The 22783-nt window shown below is 39.6% G+C and overlaps 1 protein-coding gene across 1 annotated transcript in view; it reads right to left on the reverse strand.

Annotated features, from left to right (window-relative positions):
* CFAP99 (cilia and flagella associated protein 99) overlaps window positions 1-22783 on the reverse strand; it is a 165860-nt gene that overhangs the window by 54767 nt on the left and 88310 nt on the right. Inside the window, exons 5-7 of the mRNA XM_051964330.1 lie at window positions 17274-17386; window positions 881-1058; window positions 439-519 (exon numbers count right to left, since the gene is read on the reverse strand). Coding sequence (XP_051820290.1) covers window positions 439-519; window positions 881-1058; window positions 17274-17386 — 372 coding nt within the window. The remainder of the gene's footprint in view (window positions 1-438; window positions 520-880; window positions 1059-17273; window positions 17387-22783) is intronic.

Raw genomic sequence — 22783 nt, forward strand, 5'->3', positions numbered from 1 at the left:
TGAAACATACATACATACATATATATATATATATATATATATATATATATATATATATATATATATATAAAAGGATCGTCAATTGTACATGAATTTCTTCAAGAAGCAACCAATAGGTTGTATAGAGAGAGAAATAAATTTGCTGTGAAGAGACCGGGGTTCAAATCTAAGCTCTGTTGTGAGTACCTTAAGCCACTTTAACATTTATGCATCATGATTTTAACTCGTCTGTAAAATGAGAGGTCTAGTTGGTCTCTAAAATCCCTTTCAACTCTCAATCCAATGTGTCCTTTGGTTGTTGTGGGGGAAAGCACTTTGTCTGTTACATAGCTTTATTGGAAATGTCAGGTCTTTAATAATAATCTCTATTTATTGACTTAATGCTTTGAAGATTTTCCTTAGTGTTATGCAAGGAGAAGTAAAGAGAATATATCTTACCTCTGCCTTTTTGCGATTCTTTTGCTTGATAATGCTCAGTTGTTTCTGGATTCTTGGACGGTAATATGTGCTCTGAGGTACCTGTTCAGGATGTTATCCACAAAGATTATTAGGAAAACACAAAAGAGCAGTCTTAAAAGAAACAAGTGCATCTAATAACACGAGTCACATCAACAATTCTCATTTTCATTGAATGGAGTCCTCACTATTATACAGTGAAATATGCAAGGTTGATTAGAGTAAAACTATCATTCACTTGCTGCTTCACAGATTTTGCCTTGAGTGTGGCTTGTTAATTAAAAAAATAGTTCTAGAGTTGGATTTCTGTTTTCTGTTCTGTTTGGCTGAGACTTGTGTATGCCTTTTTGCTGACTGACTCCATGGCCAGACTATGGTATCAACATTAATGTTGTTGTTCACTTTTTATTCTTTCAATACTCACTGGTTCTGGCTTCTTCAGACCAGGAAGTATATCAGGAACTAAAATGCCTCGGGGTCTTGGGACAGTCAAATTAAACTCCTTCGGTCTGGTTAACTCTGGGTACTTTATGTCCTGAACCAACCTGTTTTCTATTACATCGTTCAGGTATTCGATCAGGGTTTGTATTTCCGGTTCCCATCTTGAAACAAGAACAAAAAGAGAGAAGAATCAATCCACTTGGTCGACAAACATTTATCAAGAAACTGATGGACAGAGAGTATTGTACTAAACACAAAATTCAATCAATCAATAAACATTAACACATTAAGAATCTAATATATGGGGAAATGGCTGAATAAGTTATAGTACTTTAACATACCGGAATACTATTTTTCTGTAAAAAATGAGAGGGCAGATTTCAGAAAAGCTGAGGAGACTTACATGACCTGATGCTGAGTGAAGTGAGTAGAACCAAGAGAACATTGTGCATAATAACACAACATTATGATGATCAGCTATGATAAAACCTAGCTCTTCTAAGCAACACAATGATCCAAGATAATTCCAATAGCCTTGGGATAGAAAATGCTTTTTAACTTCAGAGAAAGAACTATGGAACGTATATGTGTGTGTGTGTGTGTGTGTGTGTGTATGTGTATGTGTATACAATGCTTGATTTAAAAATTTTTTTCCGGTTATACATATATATTAACTTTTTAAATACACATTTCTTTATGTTGAAAAAAAATCAGAACAAAAGGGAAAAAACTATAGGAGAGAAAAAAAACAGAAAAAAAGAAGTGAACATAGCATGTGTTGATTTACATTCAGTCTCCATAGTTCTCTTTCTAGATGTGATGGCATTTTTGGTCCAAAGTTTAATGTAATTGCCTTATATCACCGAACTGCCAAGAAGAACCAAGTCTGCCATAGATGATCATCGCACATTTTTGCTGTACAATATATTCCTGGTTCTGCTTGTTTTTACTCAGTCTCAGTTCATGTAAGTCTTTCCAGGCCTTTCTAAAATCAGCTTGTTCATCATTTTTTGTAGAACAATGATATTCCATTACTTTCATGTAGCACAGCTTATTCAGCCATTCCCCTATTGATGGGCATCCACTCCTTTTCCAATTAGTTGCTACCACAAAGAGCTGCTACAAACATCTTTGCATATGTGGGTCTTTTTCTCTCCTTTTTGATTTCCTTGGGAAACAGACTCAGTAATGGCATTGCTGGGTTAAAGGGTGTGCACAGTTTTACAGCCCTTTGGGTAGTCTGAATATGCATTGAAGCATACTGTTTTTACTTTTTTTTTTCTTTCTCAGGATTTTTTTCTTTTTGTTCTGGGTCTTCTTTCACAACATGACTAATATGAAAATATGTTTAACATGATTGTATATGTATATCTATATCATATTACTTGCTGTCTTGTGGAAAGTGGAGAGAAGGGAGAGAGGGGAACAATTTGGAGCTTAAAATCTAACAAAGAATGTTAAAACTATCTTTACATGAAACTGGAAAAAATACTAAGTTTAAAAAAATGATTATGCACCAAATACAGTACTAAGCACTTGAGATATGAAAAGAGACAAAAGATAGTCCCTACCCTTAAGAAGTTTACAATCTAATGGGGAATATAACATGCAAATATATCAAGCTGTATGTAGGATAAATAGTAAGTAATTAACAGATAGGGAGGCACAGAGGTAAGAGGGGTTAGGGAAGGCTTCCAGGAAAAGAAGGGGTTTACTTGGGACTTAAAGGCAACCAGGGAGGTTGATAAAGCAGATAAAGCAGAGTCGGGAGAGCATTCTAGGTAGGAGGGGGCTGGATTATTAAGGGCTTTGAATGACAAATGGAACATTTGATCTTGGAAGAATAGGAAGCCAATGGAATTGTGTGTGTGTGTGTGTGTGTGTGTGTGTGTGTGTGTGTGTGTGTATGGGAGACTTGGTTGGATTGCTTTTTCAAGAAAACAAAAAAGTCCCTGCCCTCTTAGAGCATATAGTCTAGTAGAGGGCAAAACCTATACAGCTAATAATGGCACACTCTACTTGACAAGTTCATTGGAAAGGTCCATACATGACACTGAATTAGGAAAGGAGGCTGAGCTTAGGAAAGGCTGCATGGAGGAGATGGATATTTGATTTGGGTTTTGTTATAGTTGCCATTTCCTGTATCAATAATAAATAAAATAATATTAAAACCTTCCAATAAATATTGGATGACCAGCTTCCTCCCCCCCCCCCACTGGTCCCAAACCAAAACTAGGTGATGGGAGGAAGGGGACATCATTTGGGTAGGAAGTATTCTGGGCCCATGGACAAGCATAAACTAGCTCCTAAATATATGGAAAACATGGGGTTTGGAGAATGGGAAGATGAATAGGATAAGCTGCAGGAACAAAGAGAATATGGAGGGATCTTGAATACCAACCCCCTTGAAAAGCAGTTAGTGGGTAATTCTCCAGCTATATAGGCTATTGTGAAGAGCAGACAAAAGATATTATGGATCCCTAAGGTTTATAACTAAGATATTACAATAAATGTGCATTAGCTCTTCTAAGGGGCCATCACAGTGCACAGAGCAGCAGGTCTGGAGTGAAAAAGTCTCTTCCTGAGTTCAAATCTAGCCTCAGACATTGACTAGCTGTATGATCCTGAACAAGTCACTTTATCTTGTTTGTCTCAATTTCCTCTTATGTCAAATGAGCCGAGAAAGGAATTGGCCCTCCAGGATCTTTGCAAAGAAAACTCAAAATGGGGCCATGAAGAATCAGACATGACTGGAGAATGGCTGCGTAACATTAATAAATCACATTTGGTCTCTTTGCCAAGATAACCTAGGTTTAAATTATTCTCAGTTATAGCTTATGGTGAATCCTGCCAATGTACTTACATTTTCTAGGCAGTCAGAGGAAACAGCACAGTTTTCCCTGGTCAGTATATGTTGGGCTTAGACTTGAATTAAGGTCTTCCTGACTCAAAGGCTGACTCACTACACCCTACTCCATGCTACTGTTCACAATTAATTCTACTTATTTACCAAAAACCTCCTATTTGTGCTTTGAGGCAAAAGTGTCTGTTATTAGCCAAGCTCAAGTGTCTAAGAGAGAGCAACAACATTTTAATCATGATGATTAAGAAATTATCCGAATTCACTGTGCTACCATCTAACAGACAGAAAACAGAGGGTTATTAACCTAATAAAAAGAAATTATGTCAGTTCACTGAATCACATGGCTGTCCATGGTCCTCAGAGTATTCAAAAGGAAGCACCAGAGGGATTTGTTTATTGAACTCAGGATAACAAAGATGGGGTGAGATTAAATTGAAAGAGTAGAAACTGGGGAACAGAAGGTGGTGCTAATGGAACAGCCAAGTCTTGCCTCTCCTCCTGGCCCTGTTTTTCTGTTGACTTTCATTTTAATGCTTACTATTTAAATTAAAGCCACCCTGGATGACAGATCCTCATTTCTCTTCTCCCCCCACACCTTGGAGGTGATTTGCGTGAACCACGCGGAAATATTCAGGGACTCAGCTATTCCAGTCATTGCTCTGGCCCTGAGAGCAAGGCTGCAATGCAGAGAAATGAGAAAAGTCTCTAAATTTAGGGCAAAATTCTCTCAGTGATGTCAGTAGGCATCTGCATGTGTGGGGAGGAGGAGAGCCGAGAATAAGCATTCTTTGTTGGGAGACAGGGAGGAATTTTGCCCTCATCTGTGGCTCCTTGTCAGCTCTAGTTACAAGGCGTGTGTATGGTCTGGATGAGGCTGGAGAACCTTGGGGGCCAGGGCTGTTCTTGAATCCCCAGAGGCTTTGAGCCTCTCCTATGACAGGTGCAACTTGATTTCATAATCCCAGGCTTTTGTGCTGCAAGGGACAAGATCCTAGATTGAAACTGAGGGGAGGCCTTGGAGGCCATTCCACTGAACTCTTACATTTACAATCAGGTTAAATGACTTTTCTGAGGTCATGGGGATAGTAAAGGCTTATCTAGTTTTTGAATCCCGCTCTTCTGACTTCTAATCCTTTGCACAAAATAAATTCCTGGGTGCTATAGAATTTTCTGGCACGCTAAATGTGCATTTGTAAAAAATTCTATTGAAAATGATTTCTTGGTGCATTCCTTCCCAATACAGCACAGCATAGGATGCTTCCTTGGCCTATCCCTAAATCCATCTCTGCTTTTAGAGTCAGGGAGGAAGGCAATAAATATTATAAGGGCCAGCAACTGTGCTAAGTGCTACAGATGCTAAGAAAGGCAAAGGAAAAAAAGGAGGAGGAAGCGGAGGATGACAAAGAGGAAGAGAAAGAGGAGGAGGAGGGAGAGGAAGAAGAAGAAGGAAGGGGGAAAGAAGGGGAGGTGGGAGTGGAAGAGGAGAAGAGAGAGAAGAAAGAGGAGGAGGAGAAGAAAGAATGGAAGGAGGAGAAGGAAGAGGAAGAGGGAGAAGGAGGGAAGGAGGAGAAGGAGGAAGAAGAGAGGAGAAAGAGGAGAAGAGCCCCCTCTGGAGTTTCCATGGAAATATAATGGGAAAGAATATAAATAATATGTGCACATACAAGCTAACTACAGAATAAATGGAACAGTAATATTTAGGGGATTAGTAATTAGTAATTAATATAATTAGTAGAGGGGGAAGACAAGGAAAGATTTTCCTAGAGAAAGTAGGATTTGCACTTAAATCTGTATGCCTCACTTTCCTCATTTGCAAAATGATCTAGAGAAGGAAATGGCAAATCCCTTAGTATTTTTGTCAAGAAAAAATGAAAATGGGTTCATAACTCAATAATAACAAAAATGAGTTGTTATAAATAAGGAAAAAACAGAATGATGTCTTTTCTTCTTGAAAGTATCTTTGTAAGATGAATAAAGTACTATCTGTGATAGAAAAAAATATATGTTTGAGTTTAAAAAAAAGAGAAGGTAGAATTTGAACTGAGTGGTGAAGGAAGTCAGGGTAGTCAGGAAGTGGGCCTATCAGACATGGGGTACAGACAATGAAAAAGCCCAGATCTCAGAAATAATGTGTGAGCACGGATGGTATAGTTGGATTGTTGAATGCAAGGAGGGGAATAAAATGTAAAGAGCCTGGAAAAGTAGAAGGGGGCTGGGTGGTAACAGGATTTAAATGCCAAATAGAGGATTTCATATTTGATCCTGAAGGTAATAGAGAGCTACTGGAGTTTTAAAGAGCAGTGGATGATAATCTTTCATTTGATGAACATTTATTAAGCATCTACTACATACAAATGCTGTGCTAAGAGACCGGGATATAAAAAGAGGCAAAAAGCCAAGCCCTTCCCTAAAGTACTGAAGGAAAATCACTTTGGTGATTAAGTGGAGGATGGATTGGAGCAAAGAGAGACGTGCGGTAGAGACCCACCAGAAAACTATTGCAATGGTCCAGGAGAGAGGGTTTAAAAGTCATTCCAGGGGGGTGAGAGAGAAGGCGATGCATATTAGAGATATTGGAAAGACAGAAATGACAAGCTTTGGCAACAAGGTAGATTATGGTGTGATGGAAAGTGGGGAGGCAAGGTCCCAAGCCTGGTGACTGGAAGGATGGAGGCATCCATGACAGTAACAGGGAAATCTGGAAGAGCCGAGGGTGCTTACTGGAGTCCAGCTTGAGATGTCCAGAGCACAACCAAAGATGCAGGACTGGAATATGGAAGAGATGTTAGGGCTACATATATAGGTCTGGGGATCTGAAGAGAGATGACCAAAGAACCAATGGGAGATCCGAGTGAGACAATCTAGAGGGAGAAGGGAAGAGGGCCCAGAGTTTAAGTAGATCTGGCCTAAATGAAGATTAAGCAAAGGAGACTCAGATGATGCTGTCAGGAGAAGGGGAAGAAGAACCTAGATAACAAAGAGAAACTTGGAGGAATTCATCAGTGGGGTCACAGGCTGCAGAGAGAGAGCTCGAAGAAGGACTTAGAAGAAGCCCTTGGATTCCTAGGACTTGGGGGGGCGAGTTTTTCACCTGACTCTTGCTACTGGGGGTGGCTAGGTCTTAGAACAGTTTCAGGATCCCAATAAGTCCTCAATGTACTCAAAAGCCATTTCAGCTCCTGCATTCAGATCAGAGAGGCACAGCAAGTGACAAGTTTTTGCTCCCTCACACAACGGGACATTTTTCTTCTGAAAATGTAAAACGAGAGCCCTGACACAGCCTTACAGTATGATTCCACTGCGGTGAGGTTTCATCTCTTCAGAATGGGAAGAGAAATAAACTTGGAAACTGGCCCAAAGAGACAGATTTAAAAGGCTAGGAGCCAGTAGCACCTACTGACAAGGACATCATTTTAAAAAACCGTTAGCTGAGCCTGCCTTTCAATGTTGCCACCCGTGGATGTGCCAGAGAATCTCAGTCAACATTCAGAAATCCCGAGTCGACAGCTAATTCTTATACTGATGAACTGTGGGACTTTGGCTAGTTATTGTTCCTTTGAGTTTCAGCTTCCTCGTCTACAAAATGGACATAATGATATTTGTACTGTCTAGTTCACAGGTTTATGGTGGGGAAAACAGTTTGTAAAACTGACGGTGACTTGAAGGGATGAGTTGCTGTTTCTAAAGCCAGGTCTACAATTTCAAGGATCAGAGATAACCCTTGTACTCAGTCCATTTAAATCGGGAGCTGAGGGATGGTGTGTACCAATCAAGATGGTGATAAACACACCAGACTAAATAAAGGGACACTTATGCCAATATATATAAAATAACCCATATGACAAACCCAGGAAAGTGACCTTGCCCTCAACTGCAGGCTGGTTCTAGCTAGGGTCGGTCTGGGTCAAGGCTTCTAACCTCAACTGCAGATGCGCTGACCCAGGCTCAGCAGAACCCAAGTCCCCTTAGCTACGCCAATCGTGAGAGAGCAGGTGAAGAGAAACACTGAGGGCCACACTGGTGCTCAAGGCTTGTGCTCAGTACTCTTGTCATTTAAAGTTTTTCTATCTATGTGTCTTCCCTCTTCTTCCTTCCTCCTGAGCAGGGATTCTTAACTATTGGTTATTGTTGGGAAGCCCTTTGGCAATGTGATGAAGTTGATGGATCCCTTCCCAGAATAATGTTTTCAGGTGCATAAAATAAAGTACTTAGATTATTAAGGAAACCAATTAGGTTGAAATACAGTCATTGAAATATTTAGAAGACAAGTTTGCAGGCTATGTCCTGCTCCAGTGCCCAGCACAGAGTAGGCGCTTAAAAAGGTTTATTCATGCATTGATTGCTAAGAAAGGTTTGTTCTTTGCACCAGGCTGCATTAGTGGTATGATGTATGAGGTAGGTCCTGGACAGGCTTCAGGGAACATAAAAATGAATAAAATATGGTCCCTGCCTTTAAGAAATTTATGGTCTACAACAGGGGAGACGAGGCTCATACACACATGGGTGCTGAATTTGGAATTGGAAGGTCTCGATACAGTCTTGGTGCTGCCATTTATTAGCAGTATGGCAAATTACTTAATCTGATTTTTTATAAATGTAAATGGAGTAATGATATCCATATTACCTTCCTTACAGTACTGAACTGAAAACCAAATATTATTTCTATAAAGTGTTTTGTAAACTATAACTGTTATTATTCAGTTATATATTACTTTTCAAGGTCTCCTGGACTTGTCCATGGCATTTTCTTGGCAAAGATACTAGACTGGTTTGCTATTTTCTTCTCTAGGTCATTCTACAGAGAAGAAAACTATGGCAAACAGGGTTAAGTGACTTTCCCAGGGACACAGTAGGTAGTAAATGTCTGGGAAGTTGTGGAGAGTTGGATACAACTATGAAGATTGGTTTAGCTGAATCCTTGCACCCAGTAAGAGCTTAATAAATATTTGTGGGAACCATTCTCCAACTGATAAAGGGTCAAAGGATATGAACAGACAATTTTCAGATGAAGAAATTAAATCCATTTCTGGTCATATGAAAAAAATGTTCCAAATCACTATTGATTCAGAAAATGTAAATTAATACAACCTTGAAATATCACTTCACACCTCTCAGATTGACTAAGATGACAGGAAAAGATAATGGAGAGGACATGGGAAAACTGGGACATTAATACATTGTTATTGGAGTTGTGAACTGATCCAACTGTTCTGGAGAGAAATTTGGAACTATGCTCAAAAGCATTCTTTCAAACTGTATGTACTATTTGATCCTGTACCCCAAAGAGATCTTAAAGGAGGAAAAGAGACCCACATGTGCAAAAATGTGTGTAGTAACCCTTTTTGCAGTGGCAAGGAACATGAAGCTGAGTGAATGTCCATCAGATGACAATGGCTGAACAAATTATGGCATATGAATGTAATGGAATATTATTGTTCTATAAGAAACAATTAGCAGGATGATTTCAGAGAAGTCTGGAGAGACTTACATGAACTGATGCTGAGTGAAGTGAGTAGAACCAAGAGAATATTGTACACGACAACAAGACTACATGATGATCAATTGTGATGGCCTTGGCTCTTTTCAACAATGAGGTGATTCAGGCCAATTCCAACAGACTTGTGATAGAAAGAGCCATCTGCATCCAGAAAGAGAACTATGGGGACTGAATGTGAATCACAAGTATTTATACTTTTATTGTTGTTGTTGTTGTTATAAGGTTTGTTTGTTTGTTGTTTCTTCCTCATTTTTTTCCCTTTTGATCTGATTTTTTTTTTGTGCAGAATGATAAATGTGGAAAGGTGTTTAGAAGAATCGCACATGTTTAACCTATATTGGATTACTTGCTGTCTATGGGAGGGGGAGAGGGAAGGAGAAAAATTTGGAACACAAGATTTTGCAAGAGTGAATGTTGAAAAATATTTTTGCATGTATTTTGAAAAATAAAAAGCTATTATTATAAAACAAAAAAATTTGAAAATAAAAAATAAACATTTGTTGGGCTGAACACTGAAGTAATCACAATGATGAAAAAGTAATTGTCTCAGAATTAATGTGCCATGGGAATTGTTGTTCCTATAAAGCTTCAAATTGCTGAGTTCACAGATCTGATGGCAATGTTCATCTTTGTGATGTATGCACCACAATAAACCCCTACGTGTAAAGGTAACCTTTGCTGAGGTAGCTGTAACTTTCTGTTCTGATGCCACGAGACACTCCCCAGAGCCCTCAGCCCTGCATCTAAGCTGTAACATCACTTCCCAATGCATCATGCTCTCTCTCCAAGTGTCCCCCGGGAACTTTGAGGGAGGATGGTGACCTTAATTGACCTTGAATTTAGGCTGGGGGTCTTTAAGCTGTGCTCCTGGCAAGCCCTGGCACTGAGGCTCAGTGCACTTAACCCAGTTAGATAGCTTTATGATGTGTATCATTGAGAAGCTTCATAACAACCTCAAGCATAATAGCATCTTTCCCCAAAATGTGCGGCTTGGATATAGTTTGGGATCCTCACAGGCTGTGCTAACCCTGTCAAACTGGAAAGGTTTGGGGTATGGACTCAGTGATGGAGGACTAGCTTAGTTAAGTGTGGAGGAACTCATCATCAGAAACTCGTGAACGTAGTTTATTAAGGTGGAAGGACTAAGATCTATACTGATGGAAAGAGCAGCTATGCGAATGAAATCATGGATCCTTAAAGAACCAAAGTAGAATAGTATCTAAGACGGATTATAAATCATGTAAGGAGCTAAACCATATATCAAGTGTGACACAAAGTAAATGTGCTATGTTGTAAAGGTTGAAGAATACACATTATTCATCTCCAGTGTATTTGGCCAGACTTTGTATTGATTTCAGATTGTATCAATCCATCTACCTTCAGTAGAATCCTGCCTGGAGTGGGCAAAGGATTAGCCTAACTCAATCAGAGTCAATTCTTCCAGGGACAGGGGAGCGGGTGCAGCACAGGGCTGGGTGCCAGGTCTTGAAAAAAAGCACATCACTGGGGAAAGAGGTCATGTTCCAATTAGGGACGTAACCGAGCAGACAGAAAGTAGCGCAGCTTCCTGGGGTGACCAAACCCAAAGATTAGGCAGGAGATGGAAGGAGGGTGTTGAAACAGATTAGTCAAAGACAGCAGCACACTATGAAGTAGGATGGAAGGTGTGCCAGCAGGAGGCCAACTTATCTCATATGCCATCTCCACTCAAGATAGCATCTTTTTACGTGTGGAGAATGCCGACTTTTCCCCCGTCCTTGCTTTCCTTCACCGGTGTTGATGAGGGTACAAAGTAAGAATAAAGCGTGTGCGGGAAAACGGGGACACTGATGCATTGTTGGTGGAGTTGTGAACGAATCCAGCCATTCTGGAGAGCAATTTGGAACTATGCCCAAAAAGTTATCAAACTGTGCATACCCTTTGATCCAGCAGTGTTTCTATTGGGCTTATACCCCAAAGAGATACTAAAAAAGGGAAGGGGACCTGTATGTGCCAAAATGTTTGTAGCAGCCCTGTTTGTAGTGGCTAGAAACTGGAAAATGAATGGATGCCCATCAATTGGAGAATGGCTGGGTAAATTGTGGTATATGAATGTTATGGAATATTATTGTTCTGTAAGAAATGACCAGCAGGATGAATACAGAGAGGCCTGGAGAGACCTACACGGACTGATGCTAAGTGAGATGAGCAGAACCAGGAGATCATTATACACTTCGACAACGATATTGTATGAGGATGTATTCTGATGGAAGTGGATTTCTCTGACAAAAGAGACTTAACTGAGTTTCACTGGATAAATGATGGACAGAAACAGCTACACCCAAAGAAGGAACACTGGGAAATGAATGTGAACTATTTGATTTTTGATTTTCTTCCTGAGTTATTTTTACCTTCTGAATCCAATTCTCCCTGTGCAGCGGGAGAACTGTTCGGTTCTGCAAATATGTATTGTATCTAGGATATACTGCAACATATTTAACATATATAGGACTGCTTGCCATCTTGGGGGGGGGAGGAGGGAGGGAGGGGAAAAAACGAAACATAAGTGATTGCAAGGGATAATGCTGTGTAAAAATTATCCTGGCATGGATTCTGTCAATACAAAGTTATTATTAAATAAAATTAAATTTTCAAAAAAAAAAAAAAAGAATAAAGCGTGGGCCCTACTGCTAATTCTTGGGGGCAGAGTAACAAATTAGAGGTCCTCAGTTCGCAAAATTCCCTTTTCCATAGGCTCTCTTAGCAACCACCATTGCCCATCCTGTGGCTACAGAAACAACAATTTAAAAGGCTCTCTCTATTCCACGAGACACCCATAGACAGAGTTGCAATTAATTACATGTATTTCATACCCATTTCCTAAGACTTTAAGGTTCAGAGGCAAGAATTCCGCCTTTTCTAAACCTTGTAAAGTTGGTAGCTCACTAGTACCTAGCAGAGTGCTCTGTAAACAATAGGTTAGAGGTGGTTGTTCAGTTAAATATATGAAAAAACATGAGAATAATGAGACTGTCTACCAAAAACGTGTATCCTTTTTCAAAGTTACCACAATAGTGGCGCCTTTGCTCAAGGTCATTGCCTTCAGTGGTAGCAGCAGCACTGGCACTGGGGACCTTGAATCAACTGGAAATGTACTTAACTAGCCTATTTAAAGTGGCCTGAAGATGATTTTAGGGAGGCCTGGAAAGACTTACATGAACTGATGCTGAGTGAAATGAGCAGAACCAGGAGATCATTGTATTCGGCAACAGCAAAATTATAGGATGATTAATTCTGATGAAAGTGGCTCTTTTCAATAATGAGATGACTGATAGTAATTCCAATGGTCTTATGATAAATAGAGCCATTTACACCCAGAGAGAGAGCTGTGAGAACTGAGTGTGGACCACAACATAGCATTTTCCTTTTTCTGTTGTTGTTTGCTTGCATTTTGTTTTCTTTCTCATTTTTTTCTTGTGTAGCATATTAATTGTGGAAATATGTATGCATATATTGGATTTAACATATATTTTTAACATGTTTAACATATATTGGATTACTTGCCATCTACAAGAGGGAGTGGGGGACAGGGGTTTAATTTGGAACACAAGGTTTAGCAAGATCAATGTTGAAAAATTATTCATGCATATGTTTTGGAAATAAAAAGCTTTAATAAAAAAAATAAAGTAACCTGAAGTTGTGACAAATTGCTGATGTCATCTAAACTAGCCACTATTATTCTGCTGCTGAGGGGACACTGGACCTGAGACAGAAAGATAAGAGTGGCCACAGATCACCTTGCAGCAAGTGAGCTTTTGGGACCATAGCCAAATGGATATCCTCAGTTTTTTCCCTTCAGCATCAGTTCCCTACGATGATTGCATGCGTCTTTTCTGGAATATACTTCATGTTCCCCTCTACCTAGAGCTTTGCATACCCCTCATCCTATGCAAAGTCTTTTCCAAGTTGTTAATCTGTTTTTATATTGCCTCCTTGTGGTAGAAAATAACTCCCTTGAGGACGGAGACCATTTGTTGTTGTTTGGGTTTTTTTGTATCTCCAGTCTTGCATAAAATTGGTCTTTAATGAAAACTTGTTGGGTTGGTTTGGAAGACACCCAATAGTGCTGCTCTGGGCAGGTCTTGCCCATCTGGAGCCACAGAAGTAAGTCACATGGAGATTTGGGCAAATCAGGGAGCAAAGGGAGAAGGACCAATAATGGGATGAGCACCTGCAGACCCAGCTACTAGCTTCTTGTGAAGCTTCTTACCAAGACCATTGAATTACTTTTCCTCACTTTAGAGACTCTGACATTCAGAGCTTTGAGCACATCCTTTTGAATATCCTCAATGGTCTCAAATCTTCATTCTTTAAAGGCGACTCTGATTTTTGGATGTAGTCAAAAGTTATTCAGAGCCAAATCCTATAAAGAGAGTAGTGATTAACCTGCCAGATAACAGCATGACTACAAGACAGCAAATGAGCTGGGGATCTTGAGAAATGGGAGCAGTGTTTCTTCTAATTGAATTCTGAAGGCAATTCCTAGAGTGTGAATGTTGAGGTGAACAATGGCAAAATTGCTGGAATGTGCCTACCTTCCACGGGGACCACCGCTCTGAAAGATAACACTAATTTGTCCAGACTAGATCTGGTGTATTGGCTATGCACCTTGAGGACATCCATTTACAGGATGGATCTGCAGTAGCTATGGCAGACCCATCTATCAAGGCTCAGTTCTGTTTCCTCGGTGAAGCATTTCCTGACTAACTCAAACCACAAGTATAGCTCACGTTTCTAAATTCCGAATGCACTTTTCCTAATTATGTAACTTTGTACCTTGTAATACACTGTCTTCTTTTGTAATTGCTTAATGTGTATTTTCTCTATAACTGGTCTGTGAGCTGTGTAAGGGCAAGGGCCACATCTCAATTTTCTTAGGATCTATACAGATGAAACCACAAGATATTAGCTCTCTTACCAAGAAACACAGGATGGTGCCCACCTTGGACAGGGAAGAGAAGTGGGAAGAATAGTGGATTAGAAATCAGAAGGCCCAGGGTTCTAATCTCAGCTCTGTCCCTGACTTTGTGACATCATTCTAACTTGTTTTCCTTCCCATGTTCCAAATTTCCTCCCAGTAAAATGCTGGGTTGAACAGAATGGTCTCATTCAGTATATACTACATCCCTAACTTTGTAGATGGTCAAAAAAATCCTTAATGACTCCCAGAACACGCCAAAAGCATTGCTGCCACTGTCTCTTTTCCCCTCGACTAAGTCCAGTAAGCACTAAAAACTTGTTTTGTGTGTCCCTTCAGCACAGAAGTTGGGGCCTATGGCACAACAGAAAACCCCTGGGTCTGGAACCAAAGGACTTGAGTTTGGATTCTCATTCAGCCTTAACTTCCCTGGGTCTCAGGTTTCTCATCTGTAGAACAACAGATGACAAATGCCTTCTAAGTTTCCTTTCAGACCTAAATCTATAATCCTAAATCACAGAGACGCAGCTCTCATTTCAGTATAATCAAAGAAAGAGCTCTTCAACAATCAGAAGTGGTCAGCAAGGGAAGGAGCTGCCTTAGGAAGTGGGCAGTGCCCTAAGGAGATCACTCCTTGTCAGGGAAGTTGGAAGTGTTGGCCTAGGTGAGGAATCGAAGAAGTGACAGAAGCACAGGACACAGATTTAGAGGAGACTGTAGAGATCCTCCAGTCCTGATGCTTGAAGTTCCCAGATGAGAAAGCAGCTGATCAAAGTGGGCAATACTCAAGGATTTTCAATGTTATCAGGCCAGTTGATCCATTCACCTGTGCAGTTTGAACCTTAGTGGGAGGTCTTTCAAGAGTTACTGTGGCTAAAAAATTAATCAACCTGTGACCAACATGCTCATGAGCCGTTCCAAGTGTTCATCTCACACCTTGTAAATGGTCTACCACCGGGTTCCTATTCCAAGCCTTTTTTGTTTGGTAAGTCTGATCAGAGGTTACACAGTGGCTGGAGCACTGGGCCTGGAGTCACGAAAACTTGAGTTTAAGACTGGCTTCAGACATTTGACTTGCTGCCTCAGTTTCCTTAACAGTAAAACCCCTCTCCCAGGGCTGCTGTGAGCCTCCAATGAGACAGTATTTATAAAGAATTTAGCATGGTATCTGGTGCAGAGTAGGTACTTAATAAATGCTTGTCCCCTTCTTTTTCCTCCCTTCTTATGGATTATTTATTCCAGGCACGTTGTGAAAAGCTGACCAGTCTTCCTTATAAGATGATGTCAGTATCAGTTGTCTCTCACAATCACAAAGCCCAGATGTAGACAAGCTTGGGGAGGGGGTAAACATCTGAACTCCTACAGAGATATTAGGCACAGGAGATCTTGGGAATGTGTTGTTAATTACCAAATCAGGGAATTATGTGACTTGAGAGTGGAGCTTAGAGATCTGGTCCACCTTCTTCATTTTACACATTTATTATTTATTGAATAAACATTTATTAAAATCTGATTTATGTCTGTGTCATGCTTTGGGAAGCTTCCAGATTAGGAAGATTACGGTTCAGAGTAGGGCTGTGACTTGCCAAAAATTATCTACCAGCACTACAATTCAAGTTTTCCAGGTACCAGATCAGACATTTTCTATTACATCCCATACTTCCCCTTTTTTCTTAGGTATGTCATATTTCCTTAGCTGGAGAAAGATCTCTCCTTCAGCATAGCACAGTCTTATACATTGCAAAGGTAAGACAGTACAGTTGTAAGTCGTGTTGGTATTGTGCCTTACGGTCACTGAACATTTTCCTTATGACCTGATAATATAGGAAATTTAAGAATTGTCACCCATATTTTATAGATGAGAAAACCAAGATAAAGATGAAGTGATTTGCTCAAGATTACCCCAATGGTCAAATGTAGACTCTAGACTTCTTGTTTCTTGCTTCAAATCCAGTGATCGTTCCACCACTGGAATTCCATGGAGTCAAAAAACCTGGCTTTGAGTCTTGCCTCCATGACTAAGAGCTATGTGACTTTAGGCAAATAAGTCATTTCTGGGTCTCAGCTTTCTCATTTGTAAAATGGGAAACATCACAGGGGTGTTATGAGAATCAAAGGTTACCTGGGTAAAGTGCTATATATCATTCAGCAAACACATAGGAAAAGTTAAACAACACAGGATCCCTGTCTGTGGGGGAGTTTATTGTTTAGGAGTCCAACACTATGCACTGCAGCATCTTGCTGGCAAAAGTAGTGAAATAGTGGGTAGAACTTGGAATCAAGAAGACCTCATCTTCTTGAGTTCAATCCTTACTGGCTGTGTGACTGTGAGCAAATTACTTGGCCCTCTTTGCCTCAGTTTCCTCATCTATAAACTGAGCTGGAGAAGGAAATAGCTAATCACTCCAGTATCTTTGCCAAGAATACCCTGTGGACAGTACTAGTTTGCTATAGTGCACAGGGTCACAAAGAGTAGAACATGACATTCCATAACCTTTGCCGAGAAAACCCCAAATGGGGTCATGGAGAGTTGGACCCAAATGAAAAAAATTACTGAAATGACAAGTGCCTTCCAAGGAGTTAAGCAACTGGTTTTAATTCTTTAGTGAATTCTTAAAGGAGATGGGCCAAGAGCCTCAGAGACTTGTAATTAGGTAATGGCATTCTGGTAAATGTTTAACATGGCTCTTGGTTTGGGAGGTAATAAAATGCTAGTAACCACACTATTAAATATAATATGCATTGTTAACATTTTCTTCATCACTTTCTTAAGTGTGGCTAAATAATAATAATAATAATAATGATAATAATAATGATAAATTAAGTCCTGATTCACAGTGTTAAGATGTAAATGCTCACACTGAAAATTTAATAATTGTGAGCTGGTTCTAGCCAAGTCCACCATAGTCCCATACCAAGAGAACCTTCCCATGCTGTTGATACAAACACAAGGAAAAGCATGTGAAATTGTATCTTGTTTTGCCATTTTAGGGAGTGTGGGGTCCCATCCATTGTGGTGTGAGGATTATACAACTTACTTTTATGTTGATGCTACTCACTTCAACAATGGCTCAATCCAGGTTTCCTTTACATAAGATGCATCATAGATTAAACTCCATTCATCTTTTATCCATGTGGTCAAATTTATGATGTTGAAGAAAAACTGGAGGAACTGAGGAAAGAATATCGACTTTTCAGTTATTGCATATGAAATGCTTGGCTCAGTCATTTCTATGGTCTGAATTCTACTCATCTACCCATCTGGAATTTCTTCCTATTGACCTCTTACACTTTTAGAGCCAAGAATCCAAATTCATATCTTTGTGCTGATATTATCTATGTGACTTTGGCAAACCACTGAGGCTTTCTGGGCCTGAGTTTCTCTAGCAGTAGTGACATTTTCAATCTCAATATTTTTGTGAGGAAAGCATTCTGTAAGGTTTAAATTTCGATGCAAGTGGGAATAGTTATTATCTAAGAATATTGTATTTATTTCAGTTAATCAGGGAATGGAGTAGGTGACTGCTTTTAAAATTGTGAGGTAAAGGAACACCTTCTCATCTAGAAATATTTCCCCAAATGATGCCTGAAATTCCATCTTAGTAATGCCTTCCTTTGCTTTAAAGTAATTCTTCTCCAGAAATACTGTAAAAATGCAAATTCCCTGAGGATGGGAAAGTAATTTAGCATATGTGCCATGAAGAAAAGAAGTAGGAAAATGATTCACTTTTCCATAATGCCACGAGTCCAAGGCAGGGATATCAATCGAAAAGACCTACTTTATTATAATGCTACAATGGGCCCCAGACACAAACGTGGTTTGGAGAATAGTAAACAAAAATACTCTTTAAATGCTTTTTCAGAACTATGGAGAAGGTGGTTGGAGACATGATCTACTTTGAAGCACTGCCTTGTCTGGAGAATCATATCATATTTAGGAAGATACAAGCACACGAGAAATAGCAACTGAAAGATTTTCAGGATGCTAGATGCTGCTGTTCTAATGTTATCAGTTGACAAGTGTTATTTCTGCAGAGTTTCAGCAGGGAGTGAGTCCTGACTAAAGACAAAGAAGCAACAAAAGTAACTTCAGTCAGGGAGATTGTCAGGGATGGAAGACATTTCTATCAGCAGCTGCTATGGGAGACTTGGGAAGAACTACGCTATCCCTGCAAAGTCTCCCTTGAATCTTAGCCATGGAGATATGATAGAGGAGAACCCTAAGTAGAAAATATGATTAGGTTTTTAAGGACCTGGTTAGCCTTCTCTTAAATGCAGTGAAAACGGTTCCAACCTTATTTGGATGGCTTGGGTGAAAGGAGTTTTGTATCAAAAGAGGGATAACCATAAGAAGCCAAGGACTTCATGGACAATCTTGGCTTTGACCCAGAAGTTATGAATGTTTACTGTATTTACTATGAAGTTATGTTTACATTTCAATTTACATAGAAGTTACTGTGTTTAGCTTATAGCTTGATCCTGAGTATAGACAGATAACCATTACTGACCTCTATTCTTGAAAAAGCTCTACAGTTGGATTTTATTGACCTGAAATGGTTCACGGTTCTGGCTAACTGTGAGTTGATTGTTGATTATCTGCTAGGTAGAATCAACATGACTGTAAAAGTTGTAGTACACAGAACCCTATGCATTCCAACCATCTTTATATCCATGGAAGATATATTTTTATATCCTGTGATAAGAAGGGACCAAGTTCATTAACACAAAAAAGTGAGGTTGAGTGCCTGAGACTTCTCTCAGAGACTGTACCATTGGTATATTGGCCACAAATGACTAACTGGCAGACAAAATAGATGCAGGATGACAATGCATGAAACATGATAAAAATCAAGAGAGAGAATGAGGTTGAGAAAGTGGCAGAAGTTGGAGCCTTGCCACAAAATACTGAATTGGGCTGTGATCTCACATGGAGTAGGAGATAGTTTTCTTTAGGTAGTTCTGCCCAAAATCTACAACATTTTTGGTCTGTGGTTTTCCTGGTAGGGAATACTTGAGATGTTGAAATAAAGTTATTAAGGGAAGTTCTTGGTGAATTATTTAAAAAAAAAACATTCTCAAAGAGACTTAAAATCCAGGGTGCAAATAACAAACAGCCTGCTGAGCTTAAGAGAGTTAGGTAGGGTCTGCATGAGCTTTTCTAATTCCTGTCCAAAATGCTACCAAGAATGAGGCTGTAGATTTTCTTCTTCTGTTGATGTTTGGGTCACAATCACATCCTTGGAATCTTCAATGAAGTGGAAGATAAAGAGACTCACAATCAATATGTCATTTAACTAAAAGGCCATTTAAGAGACACATGCTATTTAGCCATGCTTTAGAGGTCAGAAGAGCAAGGAGAAGAACAAACAGGGATATGAGAGTCACTGTTAATATTAGCTATAGAGTAAAACAATGCTACAAAATCTTAGATGTCCTGGATATTGAACAGGTGGAGAGTCGCTCCATACCAAGAAGTGAAAAGACTAGATAATCTGTCTGTAAAATCTCTCCAGAGAATGGCCAGAGGCCTGCAAAGTCAATGCATTGCAATTATATATCATTTAAAAGGTAGTCAGCCTTCTTAGTGAAGAAGAAGACAACTTGAGGTTCTTGAGTTGAAGTGGAAGAATCAGTTACCAAGGACCGACTTGCCAGTGGCAAAGAGACATTGGTGTCAGATGATGGCCCTTTTAGGAAGGATCTGGGTCAAAATTTGGATGAAAGGAAGCCAAGTTTTGGTGGCTCTTTAGGCACTGAAGAAGCAAGAAAAATTTGCCCTAGTCTGGGGAAGACCTCTGCTTGGAGAAGCCAGAAAACCTAGAATCCCTCCCTTTCCTGCCAATACTACAAATATGGGACCCAGAAGGGAACAACAGAAGCCACTTAGATAGCCTGACTCCTTAGTGGCTAGAGACAGCAACATTCATAAAACCTGAGCCATCCATATGTCAAGTTCAGGATTTAGAGGCTATCAGTCCTGAGAATACTAGCTCAGCTGTGGAATGAGACTGAGAGTGTAGTTGTGACTGTGAATCACAACAGAAATCCCTAACTTATATGACTAGCAATGAGACAAGGATACCCCCCAAATAGTCTGGACATGTGCCATCTTTAGGGGAGGCTAGTCCCTTGATAAAATAGTGTGTGTAGTAAATATCTGCATTACAATGCTCACACATAACTAAATATATATAACATATAACTTACATGTAACTAAATACTTACATATAGATAAACGGTTATACATGGTCCTGTGGATTTAGTCTACTACATACTGTATCTACTTAGATGTTTTATCTACTCAATGCGGTAATTTAATATGTACCACATGTATTTGCAGGTGGTCTAAGTATCTTGATCCTTCATATATAAACACTGTAAAATTTTATGGATAGAACAGGTAGGTATTACAGTGGATAGAATGGCAGACCTGGAGTTGGGAAGACTCATCTTCCCGAAGTTCAAACTCAGTCTCAGAACTTTACTAGCTGTGTGGAACTGGACAAATCACTTAATCCTGATTTCATGAGTTTTTTCACTTATAAAACGAGCTTGAGAAGGAAATAGAAAAATAGTATAGCATCTTTGCCAAGAAAACCTTAAATGAGGTCATGAAGAGTCAGACACGACTGAACAACAATAAAAATATAATGTGTATCTATAGACTCGATGTATACCTGGTGTAATTTGCAGGGACTGCAAGTTTTATAATCAAGGAAGGATACAAAAAACATGTATGATGAAGGAGAGAAGCTTCCCCCCAATTCCATGGGAATTCCATGGAATTGAGGGAAAGGGTTTATTTTTAAAAATAAAGCTTTTTATTTTCAAAGCATATGAATGGATAATTTTTCAACATTGACCCTTGTGTTCCAAATTTTTCCCCTTCTCTACACCTTTGCCCCTAGATGGTAAGTAATCCAATATATGTTAAACATGTTTTAAATATATATATATATATATATATATATGTATTAAATCCAGTATATGTAGACATATTTATACAATAATCTTGCTGCACAAGAAAAATTCGATCAAAAAGGAAAAAAAATTAGAAAGAAAACAAAATGCAAATAAACACCTACAAAAAGAGTGGAAATACTATGTTGGGACCCACAGTCAGTTCCCACAGTCCTCTCTCTGGGTGTAAATGGCTCTCTTAATCACAATATCTTTGGAACTGGCCTCAGTTATCTCATTATTGAAAAGGGCTTACTTTTTCAAAGTGCCACAGGTGCTGATTGGTAAACAGAAATGCAAGCCTGTAGAAGGAGGGAGGATGGTAATCACAGTCCTTATCTTTGAGATTACAGTGCTGGTGCCCAGGGCATTGAGTGTTGGGCATATGCCAGAGTAACTGGGCCAAGCAATGTGGGATTGTGACCATCTTGCTATTTTGTTCAGACACATGGCACATGAAGGACTTGAGTTGATGTATTTGTAGATACAACATTCAGACTTGACTTTTGCAACTTTTACTCCATTGTTCATGTTGTGAATAATTTATATAGAACCAGGGAATGATCTCTCTGGAGACAGAAAAAGAGGATGGCCCTATTTTCTTGCTACAGAGGCTTAGATATGAATTCCATTTGTATCCTTTACATGGTTATTATTCTTTATGTTCAAATTTTTATTAGCTTTGTTTTTCCTGCAGATATGTTAACACAGATTCTCCTAGGGAAAGAAAGCCAGTAATCAGTAAAATTCAAGGGTTCTCTGATTTATCAAGGTCAGGGCAAAACACAAATCCCTTGTAAAATTTCAATCACTTTCTTCCGCTTTCAGCTGTCCGTGCAATGATGAAGGGGGATTTTGCCAACCCTTCCCCCTCCCCCCATGTTTTCGCCTCTCAGTCCTGCAATGTCCCAGTCTCCTGAAGTTAGGAGGCTTCATTTCTCTTCTCATTCAGGGGGCAGTACAGGTGTAACAGCTGTTACTCATTCAAGAAGAGCAAGAGGGATGGGATTAGCCCCACCCACTTTACTTTAAAATCTCTGGTACATTGAGCTTTCTGTGAGTGACAAATTGTATGAACATTTTTGGTTGTGTTCAGACCCTTTTCCTTACTTCAGCTTTTCTATTTCTTGTTGGCCCCAGAATCTCTGACCACGCTTTATTCCATCTAGTCATCCAAGAGGTGTGGTTATCTTGCCACCTGCCCCTCTACCAATATTACCTTTCCTGATAAATTGCCAGGACAATCTATTGTCCTCTGAGACTACTCATAAGCCCTGGCCCTACTTAGGGCAAAACTCCTGTCCATGGTGTCACTACCAATCTAGCTCTTATAAGTGGAATATAAGATCCTTGAGGGCATGTACTATTTCATTTGTATAACCCCAGTACCCAGCACAATGTCTGCAGGGGTCCTCAAACTACGGCCCGCGGGCTAGATGCGGCAGCTGAGGATGTTTATCCCTGTCACTCAGGGCTATGAAGTTTCTTTATTTAAAGGCCCACAAAACAAAGTTTTTGTTTTTACTATAGTCTGGCCCTCCAACAGTCTGAGGGACAGTGAACTGGCTCCCTATTTAAAAAGTTTGAGGACCCCAGGCTAGAGCATAGT

The sequence above is a fragment of the Antechinus flavipes genome, chromosome 6, assembly GCF_016432865.1.
Source record: "Antechinus flavipes isolate AdamAnt ecotype Samford, QLD, Australia chromosome 6, AdamAnt_v2, whole genome shotgun sequence".
NCBI lineage: Eukaryota > Metazoa > Chordata > Mammalia > Dasyuromorphia > Dasyuridae > Antechinus > Antechinus flavipes.